The sequence below is a fragment of the Scardinius erythrophthalmus genome, assembly GCF_964197995.2.
Source record: "Scardinius erythrophthalmus genome assembly, chromosome: 3".
Lineage (NCBI taxonomy): Eukaryota > Metazoa > Chordata > Actinopteri > Cypriniformes > Leuciscidae > Scardinius > Scardinius erythrophthalmus.
The window spans coordinates 44,228,960-44,249,437 of NC_138223.1; the positions used below are offsets into that span (position 1 = coordinate 44,228,960).

Genomic DNA, 20,478 nt, shown 5'->3' on the forward strand with positions numbered 1-20,478 from the left:
AATGTTAAACCAGCAGACTCACTGAAATATCAACTGTGCATCATGAAGTAAAAGCCTCATCATGTCTCCTCCCCGTGGAAACCCGTGTTGCTACAACACGCTCATTTGACGCGAGTCGCGTCGCGTCGCGTCCCCGCGCGTGATAATTCGGTAATTTACAGATTTCGTGGTAATTTACAGATTTCATTAGTGGAACGGAAGACCGTTCTTAAAGGAACAGTTCACCCCAAAAATGAAAATTCCGTCATCTACTCACCCTCATGACATTTCAATCCCGTAACACATCTTCTTTCATGGAACACAAAAATATCGAGCTGAATTGATGGACTACCATAAAAACTGACTATTTAACAGTAGTCCCCATCCACTTCCATTAGAAGAGCGCAGCCTCTGTGTTCAGCTCATTCAATTGCGCTCCATAAAATAATAATAATAATCTGAGTTTAGCACGGAATAAGAGTGATTAAATGTTTACAAATACAGTCTATAGATCACAAAGACTTTTTAAAACATTCTCTGGTTTAAAATAAGCTTTTATCTAAGTCTTCCAGGAAGCACATTCAGATATTCCTTAGCAACATTATAAATTGATGCAGCGTGCAGGCTGGCTTAAACGTTTCCAATGTTTATATTAACAGATTCTTATTTCCATGTTTTTTGTTTTTTATTATTTATTTCATGTTTTTGTGGTCATAATTTAATATATAAAACATTGATTTCAAAACACATTTTTCTGCTGTTATAATTAAGTTTAGTTTAGTTCCTTTATTGTCCACAAGTGGAAATTTGTCTTTGGCTTTACTTTACACCACACACAAGGACACCATAACATAACACAACATAACAATAGTCATAAAAAATATAAAACAATAACATTCCCATATGTACACAATCTATGCATACATATCCACCCCTACTCATATTCATATCTCCTCAAAATGTCCAATTCTAACGCTAACTGTTGAGTGATGTTGTGCTTTGTCACATGTTCGATGTGGGTGGTGCAATTCTGACCAATCACAGTGCGCATATGGAAAAACAAGAGCGTTCTCGAGCACTGATTGGCCAGTGTCACTGCGATGACGCAACGTCTCCGCCTCTATCCGGAAGCGGGCTGTCATGTGACTTGTTTGTTGGCGATTTGCTGTACGAAGCCGCATCATTTCATTACAGCAACAAACAAACGCTTGTCCCCGGTAATTCCCCCATTCCCCCCATCTCCTTCTCCGAGATGGACGAAACGAGCCCGCTAGTCTCTCCGCTACGCGATTCTAACGATTTCAGCTACGGTCCCACCGAGCCGACGAGTCCCCGGGGTGGATTTGGAGGCACTCCGGGCTCAGTGGTGCGTCTGCCGGCAGGGAGTCCCGGACGGAGCCGCGAGCGACAGCCGCTCCTGGACCGCGATCGAGGTGCGTCGCCGCGGGACCCGCACAGGAACGAGTTCCCGGAGGACCCGGAGTTTAGAGAGATTATCCGGAAGGCAGAGCGGGCCATCGAGGAGGGCATCTACCCGGAGCGCATCTATCAGGGCTCCAGCGGCAGCTACTTCGTCAAAGATTCAACAGGGGTGAGAGGTCATCATATCTGTAATCGTTACATGTAATCAGTTTCATGCGCATTATTCACGAGCTGAGCGTGTTGTGTGTGTGTAGCTGTGTATTGATGAGATCACAGTAACAGCTGTGTCATCAGGTCAGGCCTCGAGTGATGCAAAACACTGAAGTTTGAGCTTTTACAGGACGTTCCTTCAACTGCAGGCACTCTCATGTGTGTTTATCAAATTAATGTGATATTGAAAATCTGAAGCTTTTCACACCTTCATCCTTGTTTCAGACCCAGATATGCAATCGTTAATTATAAAAATGATGAATGAGACATGTGATGTGTGGAGATAAAAACTGGTAAAATGGAGGTAAGGGTCGCTGGACACATGAATGATACAGGAGAACAGCGTTATCAGGGCTGTAGTTCAACATTAGACTGTTTTTGGGCATGATGCCTCTGTTGGCAGCTCACTAGGTCTTTGATCGATAAAATAAAGGCTTACCAGCACTTTCTCTTTGAAGCTCTCTCTCTCTCTCTCTCTCTCTCTCTCTCTCTCTCTCTCTCTCTCTCTCTCTCTCTCTCTCTCTCTCTCTTCAGTGGAAGGACAGAGCAGTGCTTTATTATCATAGAGGCAGATACGCACTACTACTTTTACATGAAACCTGAATACAGGTTTAACAGCTCTCATAAAAGACACAGATCAGCTTGATCAGGAAGATACTATAAGATTCTTTTCTTTCTATAATATTCCATTTATTAACATTCGTTAACTACATTAGTTAAAAATGAACTAACAATGAAGACATTTGTTGACCTCTTGGTGCTGTTTTTTTATTGCCTTTTGTCCATATCACAAATGTGAGTAATCATCATAAATTAGGTATCATTTGAAAGCTTTAAACACTCAAAATTCAACATGGGAAAACCATTTTGAAATTGTTCATTTAGTTACCATGGAAACGGTACTTTAAATCTTTTTAGCGGCTCCTCCCCTAGTGGGCGGAGTCATGTTTTCTATTTTTTCCAGTTTTTTCTAATCCTGACAAATCACATATTGTCGGAAAGGTCTGAGACTCAAGGTTCCATATTTGGTGACTGTTTTGTGATAGAAGTGATATTGTGACAGAAATGTATTATTTTGTTACAGGAGAACGCATCAAATAAACATTCAATGGATTGTGGGTTTCACCCGCTGGCTATTTTTGGTATTACGCCTAAACAAAATCTCATGGGAACTTTAATTTTTGTGATATCGACTTCAAAATTTGGAACACAACTTGGTTAGACATGTGGCTTTGATTTTATAGCAAATATATTTAATACATTTAAAATAAAATAATTTTGTTTAGTACAATACATTTGCCCTTCAGTAAACTTTAATTTTTTCATTTCGCTTTCACTTCAGCAATATTGTCTTCTTTAAAAAGAGACCAACCTAATTCTGTATTCCAAAGCTTTATGAATTACTAACATTTAAGTTTGGATTGTGCATTTTTGCATCTATCCTCACAGTTTTACAGTATTAAAAATCAAAAAGTTGTATCTGTTAATATTATTAAATGGACCTGAGCTAACATGAATTAACAATGAACAATTCTATGTTTATTAACTAACGTTAACAAAGATTAATGTATGTTAGTAAATGCATTAATTAGTGGGTCCTTATTGTAAAGTTTCCATGTTTATTTGCTTACAGAGAAGACTTGAGTGTCAGTAAGTCTTGAGCTGAAGTACAATCAAGTTAAATATTACATGACCTGAATATTTTTATTGGTCATTGTTGTCAGTCGAGCTGTAACTTTCTAAATGCAAAGAGTGTTTAGAAATAATGACAGATGTGTGCACTGTCATTTTAGTATTATTTTAAACTTATGGTATTTAGAATGTTTTCATTAACTTTTTAATTTTATTTTAATTTGTTATATGTGCCTTAGTCATTTTTATTAGTTTTTTTAATATTTCTATTTAGCTAAAAAATATTTTTTTTATTTAAGCTTATTTTATTTTATTTAAATTTTTTATTTCAGCTTAATTTTTTTTATTAATTTTAGTACTTAAAATGGACTAAACTTATTTTATAAAATGATTCAATGACTCTTATTGGATCAAAAATGATTTTTAATAGTTTTACATTAACAATAACAACCCTGAGATCTAGTATTACAGCAGAGAGAAGTGTTTTAAAGGGGTTTATTTTCAAATGTGTTTTAAAAAGGCAGAACTGGGAAGGATTATTTAGTAATGATGGGTATTTCATCAGTAAATAGACAGTTCCTCACTTCTTTAAATGAAACGCTGGAAATACCATGAGAGAGTCATAGTTTAAGTCCTGGTTTAAGACTTGTCACATGCATTAAACCGCCTAATTTCTGCCGTATGACTTCTGCGATTATGGCTTTGCAGTGTGTGTTAGACGAGTATGAGGCTTTCTTTCATTCAGCCACAGAATCACAAAGCGTCAAAACTCTGGGCTTTGGACCCGGTTTGCACTTTGATTCGCTTCACAACACTAGATTCGACGAGTGTTCAAAGTTCAAAAAGAGTTCTATTGATTATATTTATCACACACCGACTGATTGTTTTATTGTGCCTGTTCAGAACTGAGTGAATGTTAATCCTTATAGAAAAGATGAGTTGAACAAAGAGTTTCACTCCATCAAGATGAAGAGGAATCGAGATTTACTATGTTTTCTGTGGTAGATCTCTGGCCGATTGTGTTATTCTGTTTAATTTAAGTGTAGTTTAAAGAGTCGAATGTTTCATCTGAAAATACAAAGGGAAAAGGTTGTGAGCTTTCAGTCAGAAGTGACCAAAAAACATTTCTATTTGCACACAAGCTGCAAACAAACAAAATTTTCATTTATGAAGTAATTTGGGAGAGTTTTTGAACCTGGCCGTAATCATTTTAGGGCATGATTATTAGTCATGATGAGTTTAGTTATTCAGACTGAGTTGTGCTAAACGGTGTGGCCTGTAGGGGGGAGAAGTGAGTTGATCTGATGTTTTCTTGCGAGCTGGTGACTAACTTTTAAGACTAGTCTTAGCAGTTTATGCAACCGGCCCCAGATCTTGAACGGGGAAGGGCTGGTGTTCGACCTCTCGGCAGTGATCACGCCTGCGAGCTTCGTCTGAGTCTCTGAGCACATGACCACATGCACAGTCAGGCGGTGCGCCGGGCCAGATTCTCATTCACTTCAAATTAAATCAGAGATGAGTCACGGAGACCAGATGAAGTCTTTGTTAAAGGTCACTTTTAGATGTGGAAATCACTAATGTGTCTGAAAACAAGGAGGAATGAGTAACTGTTGAGTTAACTTTGTTAGGAGTATAAGCTTGCATGTCTGTAAGATTTTTAATGTTTTTGAAAGAGTATCAGCTGCTCACCAAGGCTTCATTTATTTGATGAAATATACTGTAAAACCAGTAATATTGTGAAATATTATTACAATTTAAAATATCTGTTTTCTATGGGAGCATGTGTTAAAATGTAATATATTCCTGTGATCAAAGCTGAATTTTCAGCATCATTACTCCAGTCTTCAGTGTCACATGATCCTTCAGAAATCACTCTAATATGACAAAAGAACAGCATTTATTTGAAATAGAATATTTTGTGACAGTATAAATGCCTTTACCATAACAGTTGATAATTCTTGCTGAATAAAACTATTAATTACTTTTAAAAAAAAACATACTTATGCCAAACTTTTGAACGATAGTGTGCAAATGGTTGCCTTCCAGTTGCAGTGTTTCAACCTCAAAAGAATTTACACGTTTCTGGAAAGCATCTGTGATTGCTGAAAACGTAGCTCACTTGGTTTAGCATGAAGTTGTAAATGTGATTTTATTTTTATTTTTTTTTCTCCTCAGGCCCTGTTTACTCCTGGTATTAAGATGTGTTTTGGTCGATCGGTTATAAGTAGACGAGGGAGACACATTCACGTTCACACCTGGTGTTTTAATCTGTCTCTTTTGTCCACTTTCAGCCACTTCTGTCCTGATTTCTTCGAGGGGTGGGTAAATAGTTTAGTTTAAAGCCGATCGTTTAAGGCCCAATCCCAATCCCATTATACCCCTTCACCTTCCTCTTGCCCCTTGAAACAGAGTGGCAAGGCGTTGGGGTGAAAATATTCCCCTAAGACATGGGACGTTACATGTCATTATACGTAGTCGCTAGCGCCTACGTCACAGGAGATGCGCCGAAGTTTATCACAAACTTCCAAGATGCCGTCGTCAGCTGTAGTCATCTCAGTTGCGATTTTTTTTTTTGTAAACGTTTCTTTGAAGAACATGACCATAAATATGAACGCAAGATTGGATGTAACATAAAGCAAATTATTATTTGTCGTTAAAATACTTATTAATGCCAAAAATTCGTACATTTATCTCCTTTTTCGCTTGAGCAGCCGTGTTGCATCTGTAGCCGGTGTATGCTGGGACATTTCTCATACCCCTTAGTTTGAAGTGTGGTCCTGAAAAATCTTCGTTTGAAGGGCTATCTGGCCCTTTCCCCTCCCCCTCCAACCAAAAGAGAATCGAGACGACCCTATCACTTCACGTGAACGCGCAAAACAGAGGGGTAGGGGAAAGGGAAGGAGTAAGGTGTAGAATTGGGATTGGGCCTAAACCCCGCCTGACTAGAGCTCTTCCCATAACGTTCATGCATTAGATCAGTAGACGGAGAGAAGACGGTGTTTTGTGTCTGTTTGAACACATTCGACCACATGAGCGTTTACACTACTAAAGCAATCCGGTCGAATGTGTTTTCAACTTCCTCTGGAAGTGGTGGAAAGTGGACAAGCTCAAAACATTTTAGACCCCGTTTACACCTTTAGCATCGTCCACTTGTGATCCGATTGACCAAAACACATGTTAATACCAGGTGTAAACAGGCCTTGGATGTGAGATATAAAGTGTACGGTAGCATTGAAGGGATTTGTCTCTCGAGTTTAAATGTTTTTTCACCGACAAGCTAAAGAGGAACATGTGAAAGACAGTGTTTCATGTGTGGTGTTGCTTCAGAAAACCTGACCTAAAATATATTCTTTTTCGCCCAACAGAAGGTCATCGGAGTCTACAAACCAAAGAATGAGGAACCGTACGGCCAGCTGAACCCCAAATGGACCAAATGGCTGCAGAAGCTCTGCTGTCCGTGCTGTTTCGGCCGGGACTGTCTGGTGCTGAATCAGGGTTACCTGTCGGAGGCCGGCGCCAGTTTAGTGGACCAGAAACTAGAGCTCAACATTGTGCCGCGCACCAAGGTATGACGACAACACCCACACATGAGCATCTTCACTGAAACCAAAACCACGGTGAACGAGGACGTGAGAACTTTAGTCGTGATGGTTTTGTGCTTGTTGGTTAACCTCTTTCATTTCCTGTTGTTGGCACGCATGAAAACAAACTAGTCAACCGCAGGCTAAACATAACGGTTATCTCACACACACTCACACACCAGCGCTATTGCTGAGTGTTGACAGAGAAGAGAAGAGATGTCCTAGGGTGTACAGTCAAACCAAAAAATATTCAGACACCAGATATCATTTTTGATTATTTTTTTTTACTAGTGTGTGCAGGACACTATAATTAATTTAATGTAAGCGAGGATAGCACAATAAAGTAAACTGTGACATCATACCCAAATGTTTGGGACCAAATATTATTCAGACACTTTGACCTGACCATGTTTTGCTGTGTGTGTTTTTTTTTTTTTTTATTGCTAATGTGACTTTAGTACACCACAGACTGAACTAAATGAAGCATTGCCTGGTAATTTGTTGACCTAAACTGGTATTATATAATTGTGTAGTTAAATTTAACAGCTGACAGATATTCAACATAATTCATGTGTGAGACAGTCTAAAGCCGGGTGCACACTGTGCGATTTATTATCATCCTTTACGATTGTTGCTTGTCAGACTGTAAATGATCATCGCTGTAAGCCATTGTCAGTCGTCATTGATGTCAGACTGTACGACAGTCAAGAGTTTTACATCATCAAAGAATGACACGTTCGGTGACAGTGAGCTGCATTACACGCAGGATTGAAATGGTGGCTACAAAGAAATCTTTAACGTTAGTTTTGGTCACGGCCTGTCTTGAAAAACGAAGACAATTTGTCGGTCATCGTAGGAGAGTCACACTGCAGGACTGTGAGTCAAATCTTCTGACACTGCCAGAATTTCATCCGAGGTACAATTTGTTCGCAGCGGTCATTAATCGGCTGTCGGGGAACATGTCAAACTAACGTTCACCCGGCTTAAGAAGGAAGGAAGGAAGGCCAAAACCAACTGATTTGATAACTGAGTTCTTGTCATATTTCATTACCATTTTCTAAACTATAGCGAATAAACTGTGATGATGTAAGAAATGTTGAAGGTGTCTGAATAAATTTTGGTTTAACTGTGTAATGTATAATCACACTTTGCATGTTTGGATGATTAAAGTGAACCCTGGTGCGATTGCTCTGTTAGTGCGGTTTATTTGAATAAGTGTGAACGCTGCCATCTAAACCCTGGTGCACCAAACAAGCGGAGCGAGACGCTGAGAAGACGAGTCTCAGTCCACTTCCAAACGAACTGGTGCGGTTCGAATGAAATATGAAAGCAACATGGACCAAAGACATGTAAACGAACCAAAAACATGATGTCACAAGATGCGACCCTAAAAAGGACAGAATGCTCAAGCATACGTGTTTTTTTCTTGTTATAGTTGCGATGTTGCTCATCACAGTTCGGTAGAGGCGTCAGAACCGCGTCTCCTCACAGCAGATCTCCATAAAGGCCAAAATTAGCTATATAGACCAAAACCACTTTTGCACCAGGCTGTAAACATGTTTTTTTCTGCTTTAAAGTTGGGCATTTTAACATGGGGGTTTATGGGATTGACTCTCTTTTGCAGCCTGTCTCTAGTGGCCAGTCGATGAACTGCAGTTTGTCACCTCCGTGTTGGATTCAAGTGAGAGACCAGGGCTGCGTTCAGCCCCGACAAAACGTTGCACAATGTTTTTAAACAGAAACGGTGATGCGTTGAACACACTGTTCTGATGACGCTAGAGTTGCAACTATGGCAGCTGAGAAGGCCATTCTTTGTGTTCTTTGTGAAGAATTTTCTGAGCCTGATGAAGTCGGTATAAATATGTGTTTAATACTACAAAATATGCCCGAAGTTACAGTTACTGCACTTGCCGCCCAGAACAAAAGAGAACATCCCAATCGAGTGAAGGGATTGCTGAAACTGAAATGGAAGCGCACATCTTACCTAATTCAGACTAAAACACATCTATTTAGCCTCACATACTGACTTTATTTGTAGGCTACTGTTTTAATACCCTGCATTTTCTTTCTCATTTTTAGGAAAAGCACTTAATTACCATTGTTTATTTCTATACCAAATGTCATACACTTGCAATGAATCTAAAAATATAAACAACTACATCATTATGTTGATATCCTATATTTTTACAATAAAACACGACAAACATGTCTTCTAATATCCTCAGTTGTTGCGTATACCGAGCTGCATCGAACACATTTGTAAATTACTTTCCTTGAACCCATTGTGCGAGTTCACTTTAATACCGCGTGCTTTATATACATGTTGCTGCTGATTGGACTGCAGTTCTGACACACCCACCAAACAAGAGAAGACGTATCTCAAACCCTGTTGCACACCGGTGCACGCCGTTTCCAGGAAACATGACGTTCAACCTGGAAACCGTAGCAAAACGTTGCGCTCCGTTTTGAACTTGAACGTGCCCCGGGTGGTTGATCTGGACCAAGCGAACTGAACTACAAGTGTGAACACACCCCATATAAAGCGTTTTCTGTTTTCTCTTTCTCTTAGGTGGTGTATTTAGCAAGCGAGACCTTTAATTACAGTGCCATTGATCGAGTAAAGTCCAGAGGAAAGAGGTTAGCTTTAGAAAAAGTGCCCAAGGTGGGCCAACGCTTCCACCGGATTGGCCTGCCACCTAAGGTAAGCTTCATAACAGCGCCAACTTTCTGCCTGGAGGAAGATGACACATTTTTGGCTCTTGTAGGTTTATACAGTTATTTTAACACCATTGTGTGATGCTAGTTTCTGTTGGCTGTTGTAGGTTTGTGAACTGGTTTCTATTGGCTTTTGCAGGTGGGTTCATTCCAGCTCTTCGTAGAGGGGTATAAAGACGCAGATTTCTGGCTGCGGCGGTTCGAGGCCGAGCCTTTACCCGAAAACACTAATCGCCAACTCCAGCTACAGTTTGAGAGACTGGTGGTGCTGGATTACATAATCAGAAACACAGGTAACCTCGGGCAAAGGCCAAACAAAAAGACAAAAGCACATTTTAACCTTCTGGTGCTCTTTGGTCATTTTTTCGAATTATATACTTCATTGGAATGGTACGAAAATTGGTAAAGGTTTTGGCACTAGCTTTGTGAACACACAATTTTTTCATGGACATGATTCGAAAAGGTTAAATGGTCCTTAATAAACTTGTCACACTTGTGCTCCTCGCGGACCGCATTGGAAATGAATGGCAGACCATTTTTATTTAGTGGAAACTTTTGGTACTGCAGCCAAACCAAATCTTACTGAAAGAGTTATACGGCTTAAATTTAGAAATACAACTTGTTTAGATGTATGGCTTTGATTTTCTTGAGTTAAAGTATTTTTGAAAATATATATTTCATATACAAATTGAAAAAAAAAGAAATATTATGCATAACAATACACGTACAATTCTGTCACTTTTTTAAGTTTACTTTTTTTAACTCTTTTTCACATCAGCAATAATCAAACTTAAGTCTGTGCTCTAAAAAGCATTCAAGTTAAACATTTAATTTTTAGGTCTATGCTCAAAACCTGAATAAAAGGATTTTAAATACAGCATAAATATAATTAAGTATAAAAAATCCCCTAAAAATATTAAATAAAACACGCGAAGAGCACCAGAGGATGTATTGTCTTTATTTTAACACGCATTGTTTGTGTTTGTGTGATCTGTAGACCGAGGAAATGACAACTGGCTCATAAAATATGACTATCCGATGGATACGTCAAGCAACAGGGTGAGTGACCAGCTGCTATTTTAGATATTTATGGGAGATTTTCCATCCCTTTCTTGTGTTTTCATGTTCGTATTTGTGTTTATCACCCAGGACAGTGATTGGGTGTTAGTGAAGGACCCCATCATTAAACTGGCAGCCATTGACAATGGTCTGGCCTTCCCTCTCAAACACCCGGATTCATGGAGAGCCTGTAAGCCAATCATAATCCACCTCACAAACACATGATCATCCACTGGCCAATCACATTGTAATATTCCTGATAAGTATTAAAGGGTTAGTTCACCCAAAAATGAAAATTACGTCATTAATGATTCACCATCATGTCGTTCCAAGGTCTTACGGGCTTGGAACGACATGATGGTGAGTCATTAATGATGTCATTTTCATTTTTGGATGAACTAACCCTTTAAATACCAACTTCATCACTGCAACTTGAGGTGTTTTCATTGATTTGTTGTAGTTCAGTGTTTTTATTGTAAGTGTTTTCCTGTAGATCCGTTTTACTGGGCGTGGCTGCCACAGGCTAAAGTTGCCTTTTCCCAAGAGATCCGAGATTTAGTTCTTCCCAAATTTTCTGACCCAAACTTCATCAAAGACCTTGAGGAAGATCTTTACGAGCTTTTTAAGGCAAGGCATTACATTTACCTGAGGACTTGCCGATGTGTTTGTATGCTTTATTAAATTAATGCTCAGAATTGACTTTATACTTGCATTAACTTTGACAGAAAGATCCGGGTTTTGACCGAGGACAGTTCAAGAAGCAGGTCTCAGTCATGAGGGGGCAGGTGAGTCTTTAACATCTTTTTAGTTGCGTTTAAAGACACTGAAACCACTAATCTGCTATATAGTAGCATTATGTTATATTATATGGTAGGGCTGGGGAATAAATCAGTATTGATATTCATTGAGAAATATTAATCCACAATATCGATGATAAACTTTTTGAGTAATATGTTATATTTAGCCTACATCTTTGAGAGTGTGACGTCAAATACGCACTGAAACTCAAAAGTCTTCATGACAACCCGCCAAAATAAAAGTTTGGTTTATCTTGAAATTATGTCATCACTATTATAAAATGTCACATTAAAATAGGGTGTAACCTTTTATAAAATATTAATTCTATCAGACAGCATTTTGATGATTAATTGATTGGTGGAAAAAAATATTGTGATAATATTTTTAGCCAATCCGCTTTGCCCTATTATACGGCCATAATACATAATTTAAACATTGAAAATGTCCTTTCACTGAAATTTGCAAGAAGGGAGAGGATTCATGTGAACTCGAATATGGTTCAAAAACTATTCACAAAGAAAATGAGCTTAAACTGGGCGAGCAGCTCATTCTCGACATTTCTTTCAATGCACTTCTCTGTCTGAGACGTTCCCGCTCATGTCCTGTTCCTCTAGATCCTGAATCTGAGCCAGGCGCTGCGGGAAGGCAAGACGCCGCTCCAGCTGGTCCAGATGCCGCCGGTCATCGTGGAGACGGCACGAGCGCCACAGCGGGCCAACAGCGAGTCCTACACGCAGAGCTTCCAAAGCAGAAGACCCTTCTTCACCTGGTGGTGATCCGGGCTTTTATCTGTGTGTGTGTGTATGTGTGTGTGCAACCTGATTTTAGTTGCATTTTTGTTTTTCATTGCTATTTTGGGAACAAATGAAAGTGGGAAAAGATCCAGTAATTGACGAGAAGCCTTTTCCACACACATAATCCTGAAGGAGAGCATTGCCTTGTGGACTGTTACACCGTATGAACACGGTTCAGAATGACTTGCATGTCAGTAAGACAGTGAAGGAGAAACTTTCTGCCGTAGTGAAACCTCGACGCTCGACGACTGGAACTACTGCTCAACTCTCACTCATGTTTTTTCTTGCCTTTGTGTTAGTTTTGTTTTTTCCCTCACAATCATTGAAAAGCCACACACTTTATCCTCTGCTTTTTTTCCATTAGCATTATATTTTTCTACATTTTTTTTTTTTTTTTGTACGTGCACGTGTCTATCTGGAGGCGGAGTCTCCTCGGAGCTCGACTGAGCATGTGCAGAAACACTGGAACGTTCCATTCTCACGGTGACATCATCCTTCTTTGTCTTCATAGTTTGATTTCGTTTAAAAAATCAGAAGATACTATAATTTTTTAAAAAGTGTATTCACAGGTGTCAAAAAAACTGACCTTAAAACGTGACAATGGACTGTATAATTTGTATGTAATGTATTTAATGAAAGATGCTAAAAGCTATAACAGTGCGATACTCAATAAAAGAACGGACTCGAGTTTCATTTCAAAAACTATTTAATTGGAAGTTCCAGCTTAGTGACAAAGAGAAGAAATAACTCTTGTTCTTGTGCATGTTGTAGTGTTCAGGGTTTTGGCTACATGTTTTCATCTGTATTGCTTCTAAATGTCTGTCGAAGTGACAGAAGAAGACATTAAATATTCAGCACTAATGATTAGTGTCCAGCATACCTCTATATACTAATGCATCATTTACATATTTACCACAGGCTAAAACAACTAATGACTCGAAGAGAACTAATCTGCCGCAGCAAATGCAAATACATTCTTCTATATTTTTAGATATCGAACATTAAATACCACTGGAAGGCAGAACACTCCCTGAAAAAAGGGACTACTGAGAAACTAGTGTTTTGGAAGAAACAATACAAGCATATATCATTAAATAATAGAAATCCAACACTCTTCGGCCCCATACATTCATATAAGTGGTAAATAAAAGCTGATAGGGGCTCTGGAAGCTTCGATGAGACTGCATTTAAAGAGAGAGTTCACCAAAAATTGAACTTTTGTCATTTACTCGCCCATGTTGTTCCATACCAGTACGGTTTCTGTCTTCAATATAATTCCAATGAGCACAAACACAATGACAGTGGATGGGCATGGACACAAAACATTAGGGATGCACAATATATCGGTTTTGGCCGATATGTTCATTTTTAATGTTATAGTTATTGGCGCGATAAGAAAATTAGACCAATATATTATAGCCAATAAATAATGTGTATTATGTCCTTCAGCTGAGACACTTCAGATGCGCACTGTTCAACATAAAGGTTTTGAATTGCTTGAAATATGACTGAAATCACTTCATAAAAGGAAAATATAGTTAAATGCAACGTGCAGCACAAGTCTGACAAATCGTCTACATGAAATCATAATGAGAACATTATAATCGTGTGCTTGGGACATGGCTGTTAATGGTGAGACTTTTGTTTTTGTAATCAGGCACTCAAAAATTATATAAAAATTTGGATTTAGATTTATCGGCCAATATATCGGTTATCGGCTTTCAAATATAAAGGCCAACATTTTCATATCGGTGCATCCCTTAAAAAAAAAAAGACCAAAAAGGCAGTTTAAAATAGTCTATATGATTCATGCAGTATATTACAAATCTCCTGCAGTCACATGACTTGACTCATGATGCATGAGCTGTATTTATAACCAGTTTTGTGGTGGTTCTGGAGCTCAACACCGTTCACTCACATGTAGAAAAGAGCAGCATGAATATCTGTTGTGGTTTGGAACAACATGAGCATGAGTATAAATAATCATTTCTGAGTGAACTAACCCTCTAATAGTGTTGTGCGACTGGGTCCGAGGATGTGAGAATGGCACAAACCCGTCAAGAGTTCATTAAGGTACAGCAGGACTGGAATCCTGCGGGATTATTGTTAGTGTCAGGTGCTGTAGTGTTGATCGTTGCTCGATTAAGACTAGTGTTTGATTGAGGCGGCAGCTTCAAGTAAATCTGCGCTGACGGGGAGTCTCTCAGGCTGTAATCTGATTGAATGCGTTCGGTAATCCCACACTGCTCCACTTCCCGCTGTCGGCATCAGTGCCGGATCCGGTGCAGGTAGCGCTCGGGATCTTTCTCCTGAACGGCGTTCCAGCTCCATCGAGGGCCACCCGAGGGCCCCTGAGTCTCTTCCTCGGGGAAGTCAGCTTGGTCACATGATCCAGCAGCTTCAGAAGAGCTCTGTCCTCCACAGGCTCCCAAAGCAGACGCATCATCGTTGTCATTGTTGTCTTTATCTTCTCCAGTTGTGACTTCAGACGTCTGTCCCAGTGAGCACTCGTTGATCCTTATGGATGATCAAATAATAATGCATCAACTTATTAGATGCAGATCATTGTATTATATACCAATGCTACATTTTCTAAATGTCATAATCATTTGTTAACAAACAAGTATTCATTACTTCAACGAGCTCATTGTTTCTGCCTTAAATTATTACATTGTTTAAATTAATACATTTTTAGCTAACTGTGATTTTTGTATATGTACATTTCTGAAATGCATAACTTAGACAGTTTCCTCTGATAACAGATCACTCTGAATTGTAATATGCACTTTCTGTAAAGCTGCTTTGAAACGATGTGTATTGTGAAAAGCGCTATACAAATAAATGTGAATTGAATTGAATTATATGATTACACTATCCTCATCTAATGTTGACAGGTGTGTGACCCATGCTAGATTTTCTAGTCTGATTACAGGGTCTTTAGTGTGCCTGGTTTGAGTGGCTGATCTCATGACCTACATTTGTTCAGATTAGCATGTTTCCATTAACACACACACACACACACACACACACACACAGGCAGTGAAGCTGGTGTCAGAATTGAGCTTTATATAGACATTTAAGTAAATCTACGAGGATGAACCCTGCAAAATCATGTCCAAGTCACATATTACCCCAAAACCAAGTGAAAAAAAGTGTGTTTTTGCAACTTATTTGTGACACTTAAGAACATTTTCACACAATTTTTAAATTGTTCACGTAATTCTCATTGTTCTGAAGTATAAGTTTTAGTTTTACTGTATTAAAATGCTGTAAACTAAAATACAGCAATAGAATGATTTTTTTTAATACAATCAGCGTAAAGGCAATAAACAAAAGGCAATATATATACTTACTAATATATAAATAACTTACTAATACAAATAATGTAGCATTATTATTTTTGTAGTAATGAGAAGTAATGAGAATGAGGTTTGTTTGTTTTTTAAATACATTACCAATATAAATAACATCAATATTTTTTTCCATTTCAAGTAATGAAAAAAAGTTGTTTTATTTTTATAAATAATATATATTATTTAAAAATAAAAAAATATATTACATAAAAAAAAACTATCAGTATTCTCGCATTGGAAGTAATGAGAATTATTTTTGTATTGTTTTTAAGAGAAATTCTCCTAAAGTAAGCTTCATTTGCTTTATATTGCAGAATATGTCATCTCATTGGTTATCATTTGATTTTAGGGAATAATGTGACCTGATCATGTTTGTGAGATTCACTCAAAAAAAAGAGATGCTTTTATTGACAGTTTAAGTTGCATTTCAGCTGCTAATGAAACTAAATGTGCCTTCCTGAAGAAATCGCAATTTGATATACGAGCATTACAATGATTCAAAGTGACAGTTTAACAAAACTTAACAAAAACATTAGTTTGTAGATCATTTTAGTTTGAGTGTGTATGCCTGAGGACTAAATTAAATACTTACATTACTCAGAAAAATGCTTCAATGAATACTATTTCTAATTTTAAAGTGACCAGATGTTTCAGTGTCTCTCACCTGAGGTGCCCGAACGCTCGGACCCATCTCGTTCCCGTCGTGTCTTTATGAGACTCCACCCGGAGGCCGCTTCTGTTCCTCGCTCGGACCCTGAGTCCCACCAGCGCCTGAGCCAGACCCGTCTCCACCTCCGCCATCCCTCCATCCTCCGCCTCCTCCTCCCGGTCCCCCCCGTCCTCTCCGGCCGCTGCTCTCCGGTTCCCCCACACCATGCGGGCTCTCTGCTCCGCGTCCGGGTCGCCCGCCGCCTGGAAGAGCCGCTTCAGCTGCCGCAGGTTCACGCCCTGGAAGATGTTGGCCGTGCCGGACTTACGGTTCCGACGCTCGGAGGCCGGCGGGCGGGCAAACGTGGGCTGGGACGGGCCTGCGAGAGCCGGGGCAGAGGCCACATCCTCCATCTGTGGGGCAAGAGGGTCATGAGGGGTGTGAAGCACTTCTGAGAAGCCCACATGCAACTATTGTATGAACTACAGTAGTCAACATTTGAAGTGGATCAAAAAAGTTTATCAGAGTTGTCCTAAGACATGAACAGATATTCTTCACAATTCATGTATAACTTTGATGAAAGGTTTTGATCCACTTCTAAAATGAGGGAACAAATTCTTAATTCGTGGGACAAAAAATATATATTTATTTATTTATGACTAAAAGAGCTTTATGGCAAGAAACTACAGGTAAAACAATTGTTATTTCATGAATTGGTTAATTTTGAGATTTTGGTTTAATTTTGAGATTTTGGTTTAATTTTGAGATGTTATTTTTACGGGGATCTTTTATAACATGTTCTGGACTAGTGGAACGAAAACATGCAAAATACACTTTTAAGTGTTTATGTTATGACACTTTTATCTATTTGCGTCTGTAGATTTCAATTACAATGTATATTCAAGGTAATTTTCCAATTCAGCAGCACTTACAGTGATATGCATAAGTTTAGACACCCATGCTAAAGTTGACTAAAAAGAGGAATAAAAAATCATATTTTGGAAACTGAACTTAATGCCTTAATTTAAAAAATTAGGAAAAATCCAACCTTTAAGGACACCAATTTTCTTTGTGAATGAATAATGTATCGTAAATAAATAAATGTTTTTCCTTAAAATACAGGGTGCATAAGTTTGGACACCCCTATGTTAAATTCCCATAGAGGCAGGCAGATTTTTATTTTTAAGTATTTTTAAAAAAAAAATTTTTAGGATACTATGCATCCTGATAAAGTTCCCTTGGCCTTTGGAATTAAAATAGCCCCACATCATCACATAGCCTTCACCATACCTAGAGATTGGCATGGTTTTATATCAGTTAGCCTAAAAGCTAGTTTGATTTGCATTGAGAGATGATCTTATGGAAAGTACTCCATGCCAATCTCTAGGTATGGTGAAGGCTATGTGATGATGTGGGGCTATGTTATTTCCAAAGGCCAAGGGAACTTTATCAGGATGCATAGTATCCTGGATCCATGAAGTAACTGGCCTTTAAAAATAAAAATCTGCCTGCCTCTATGGGAATTTAACATAGGGGTGTCCAAACTTATGCACCATGTATTTTAAGGAAGAACATTTATTTATTTACGATACATTATTCATTCACAAGGAAAATTGGTGTCCTTAAAGGTTGGATTTTTCCTTTTTTAAGTTCAATTTCCAAAAGATGATTTTTTATTCCTCTTTTTAGTCAACTTTAGCATGGGTGTCTAAACTTATGCATAGCACTGTACAAACCAAACCTTACATATTCCTATCTATATTTGAAGGTTTTTACAGGGGGGTTTCTTTATATAACATTTTATTCCTAAAAACATGGTGTGTATTTTGTGTATTTTTCTGGCTGTTCATGTGTAAAAAAAGTTACAGTAATAATTTTGAACCTTTCTGTTCTGGAAATGTATGCAAATCAGCGCATATTTAATTAGATCATCTCATTTGCATATTTTTTTACATTACGTTTCAAAATACTGTTAAATTGTCTTAATGTTCAGTGATTATTTAACTTGGAAAGCATGGTGAAATCTAGTTTTGTTTTGTTTTTTCCCCTATTTAGCTGCGGTGTCTTGCCTTAAGTTGGTACGTCACTGGAAAAAGAGTATTTAAACCGCACCGCAGGTTCAGACATTAGCCTACTGACCTCCACTGACAAAGGCTATTAGCTGCCATTCAGTCGCCAGGGCCCATTATTAAAGCAGTCTAAGCAGGGAAAACAAGTCTATGTCACTTTGTCACTAAAAAACCCTGTTCATTGGTAAAACATCAAGTCAGAAGTCAAGTAACCTTTATTTTATATAGCGCTTTATACAATACAGATTGCTTCAAAAAGCAGCTTTACAGTGATAACAGGAGAATGATTCAATGATGCAAACAGTTCATTTCAGCTGAACAGCAGCTCTATAAGAAAACAGTAGCAGAATGGAGAAAAACACCTTGGGAGAAACCAGGCTCATTCTCTGGCCAACGAACGAACACAGAATACAAGGATCGCTTCAGTGCTCTTCAATGTAGAAAGAGGTCTTGGTCACATGATTATGTAGTTGCCATTTGCTAGCAGCGGGTAACTTGCAAAGCTAACCAGCCAAACCTATGCTCCCCTGGTCTGAACAATAGTAGGCTAGGCTATACAGTGTCTATGGTCAGAACAGAATATTGTGTATTGTTAACGGCAAAGTGTTACAAATTATTGTGAAACAGTATAATATTAATACTATTAATTGCATAATGCAGCGCTAAATTGGCAGTCCCATCAAATTGAGAAAGAATTGTTACATGTCATGGCTCACATTACTTTAATGTGAGCGCACTGCATTATGGGATGCATCTGCACAGGTATGTTGTTGTTCACTGCACACTTGAAGGTCATCTGGATAGTATGTACTTGTAGAAAATAGTAAAAGTATTAATATGCTATTTACATAAACCGTTATTGCTCAAAGATGAACAGGAATGTCTGGTTAACTTGTAACCATTTGGTCTTGGCAGAAAAGGACTCGTATGCGTTTTGTTGACGCGTAACAAACGATGATGTTACGTCACCCGACGTCATCTAAAATGTAAACGAACTTAGAAGGCTCGAGCGATGTAGGCTACATATTGTTTTGAATGTACCCTCTGGATTCGTTTCTCAAATGTCTCGGGAAAATAATGATTTAATGCACGATTAGATAACTGGTTTGGTTGATTTGCTTCGGTGACTGGAATTTGCCACAGTCACAAAGCGCGTTGAAGTTTGCAGTGCGATGAGTCACGTGACGACATTACAGTGACGCACGAGCGCACGAACATCCGCAGTGACAGCTGCGCGAGGACAGACAACAGAAGCGCTAATCAAAACACATCCACTGACATTATAGCAAATAACAAAGCATATGTTCAAGATTAAACGCTTTGTTATTAGTGACGACATGAAGGATCACAAAGCGCACGATCGCGTTAATCGTATTTCTAGGTGGGAATTCGGTTCTGCTTTGCTGCTCTCTAGGAAAAACAAATGAAATAAATATTAACGACACAATTATGCAGAAATCTACTCACCTTTTCTCTCTGAACTAGTGTCTTTGTGTCATTTGCATGTTGTATCTTTGGAATTGCTCTGTGTAAAGCAGCAGAATGCTGTAGTAAACAGCCTGACTGTGTGTCTCTGTCTGAGTCAAGCGAGCGGAACGGACAGAAAAGTTTAACGCTCTGACTCGTCACATACTGTACCGCTCTGACCAATGAGAAGACTGGAATAGAGGATTGATCCCGCCTCCAAGTCTCTTCCAGCCAATCACACAACACTCCTGTGTGTGTGTGTGTGTGTGTGTGTGTGTGTGTGTGTGTGTGTGTGTGTGTGTGTGTGTGTGTGTGTGTGTGTGTGTGTGTGTCACTGAGAAAGGTGTCCTTGACGTCAGTGCTGCCACAAACTTACCAACATGCGAAACTGTCTCGAGAAAGAGAGAGAGAGAAAACTCGGTTACTTCATTCTAGTGTACATAAATATCTAGGCTATAAAAATCTTTAAAAGGCATAGAGTCTTAGAGTCTGTCACTATGGATATTGTTTTAATAATTTCCCAACAGAAGATCCTGTATTTAACTATGCATCAGTAAGTTGTTGTACTTTTCCATTACGTAACATCAGCTTCCTGAAGCAAAATATTAAAGATGTAAATTGCTATAAGCATAAATAAATTGCTATGAACATAAATGGCTATTTTGTCTTTTGCATTTCCGTCAACAGAGGGAGACACAGGCCAGTGTTGCTTTCGTCAGAGAAGTCATATAGCAGAAATAGTTGGAATAG

At 38.6% G+C, this 20,478-nt stretch overlaps 2 protein-coding genes across 2 annotated transcripts; one reads left to right on the forward strand and one right to left on the reverse strand.

Annotated features, from left to right (window-relative positions):
• Window positions 1-1,073: 1,073 nt before the first annotated feature.
• pi4k2a (phosphatidylinositol 4-kinase type 2 alpha) lies at window positions 1,074-12,950 on the forward strand. Its single transcript, XM_081362012.1, has 9 exons — window positions 1,074-1,570; window positions 6,609-6,809; window positions 9,394-9,525; window positions 9,679-9,832; window positions 10,537-10,598; window positions 10,689-10,788; window positions 11,092-11,225; window positions 11,324-11,383; window positions 12,011-12,950. Exons 1-9 carry the CDS (start codon window positions 1,232-1,234, stop codon window positions 12,170-12,172), a joined length of 1,344 nt encoding a protein of 447 aa, XP_081218138.1. The 5' UTR covers window positions 1,074-1,231; the 3' UTR covers window positions 12,173-12,950.
• avpi1 (arginine vasopressin induced 1) lies at window positions 12,879-19,882 on the reverse strand. Its single transcript, XM_081362013.1, has 3 exons — window positions 19,729-19,882; window positions 16,208-16,605; window positions 12,879-14,707 (listed from the first exon to the last, which is right to left on the reverse strand). The coding sequence occupies exons 2-3, from the start codon at window positions 16,603-16,605 to the stop codon at window positions 14,458-14,460; spliced, it is 648 nt and encodes a 215-aa protein (XP_081218139.1). The 5' UTR covers window positions 19,729-19,882; the 3' UTR covers window positions 12,879-14,457.
• Window positions 19,883-20,478: the final 596 nt, after the last annotated feature.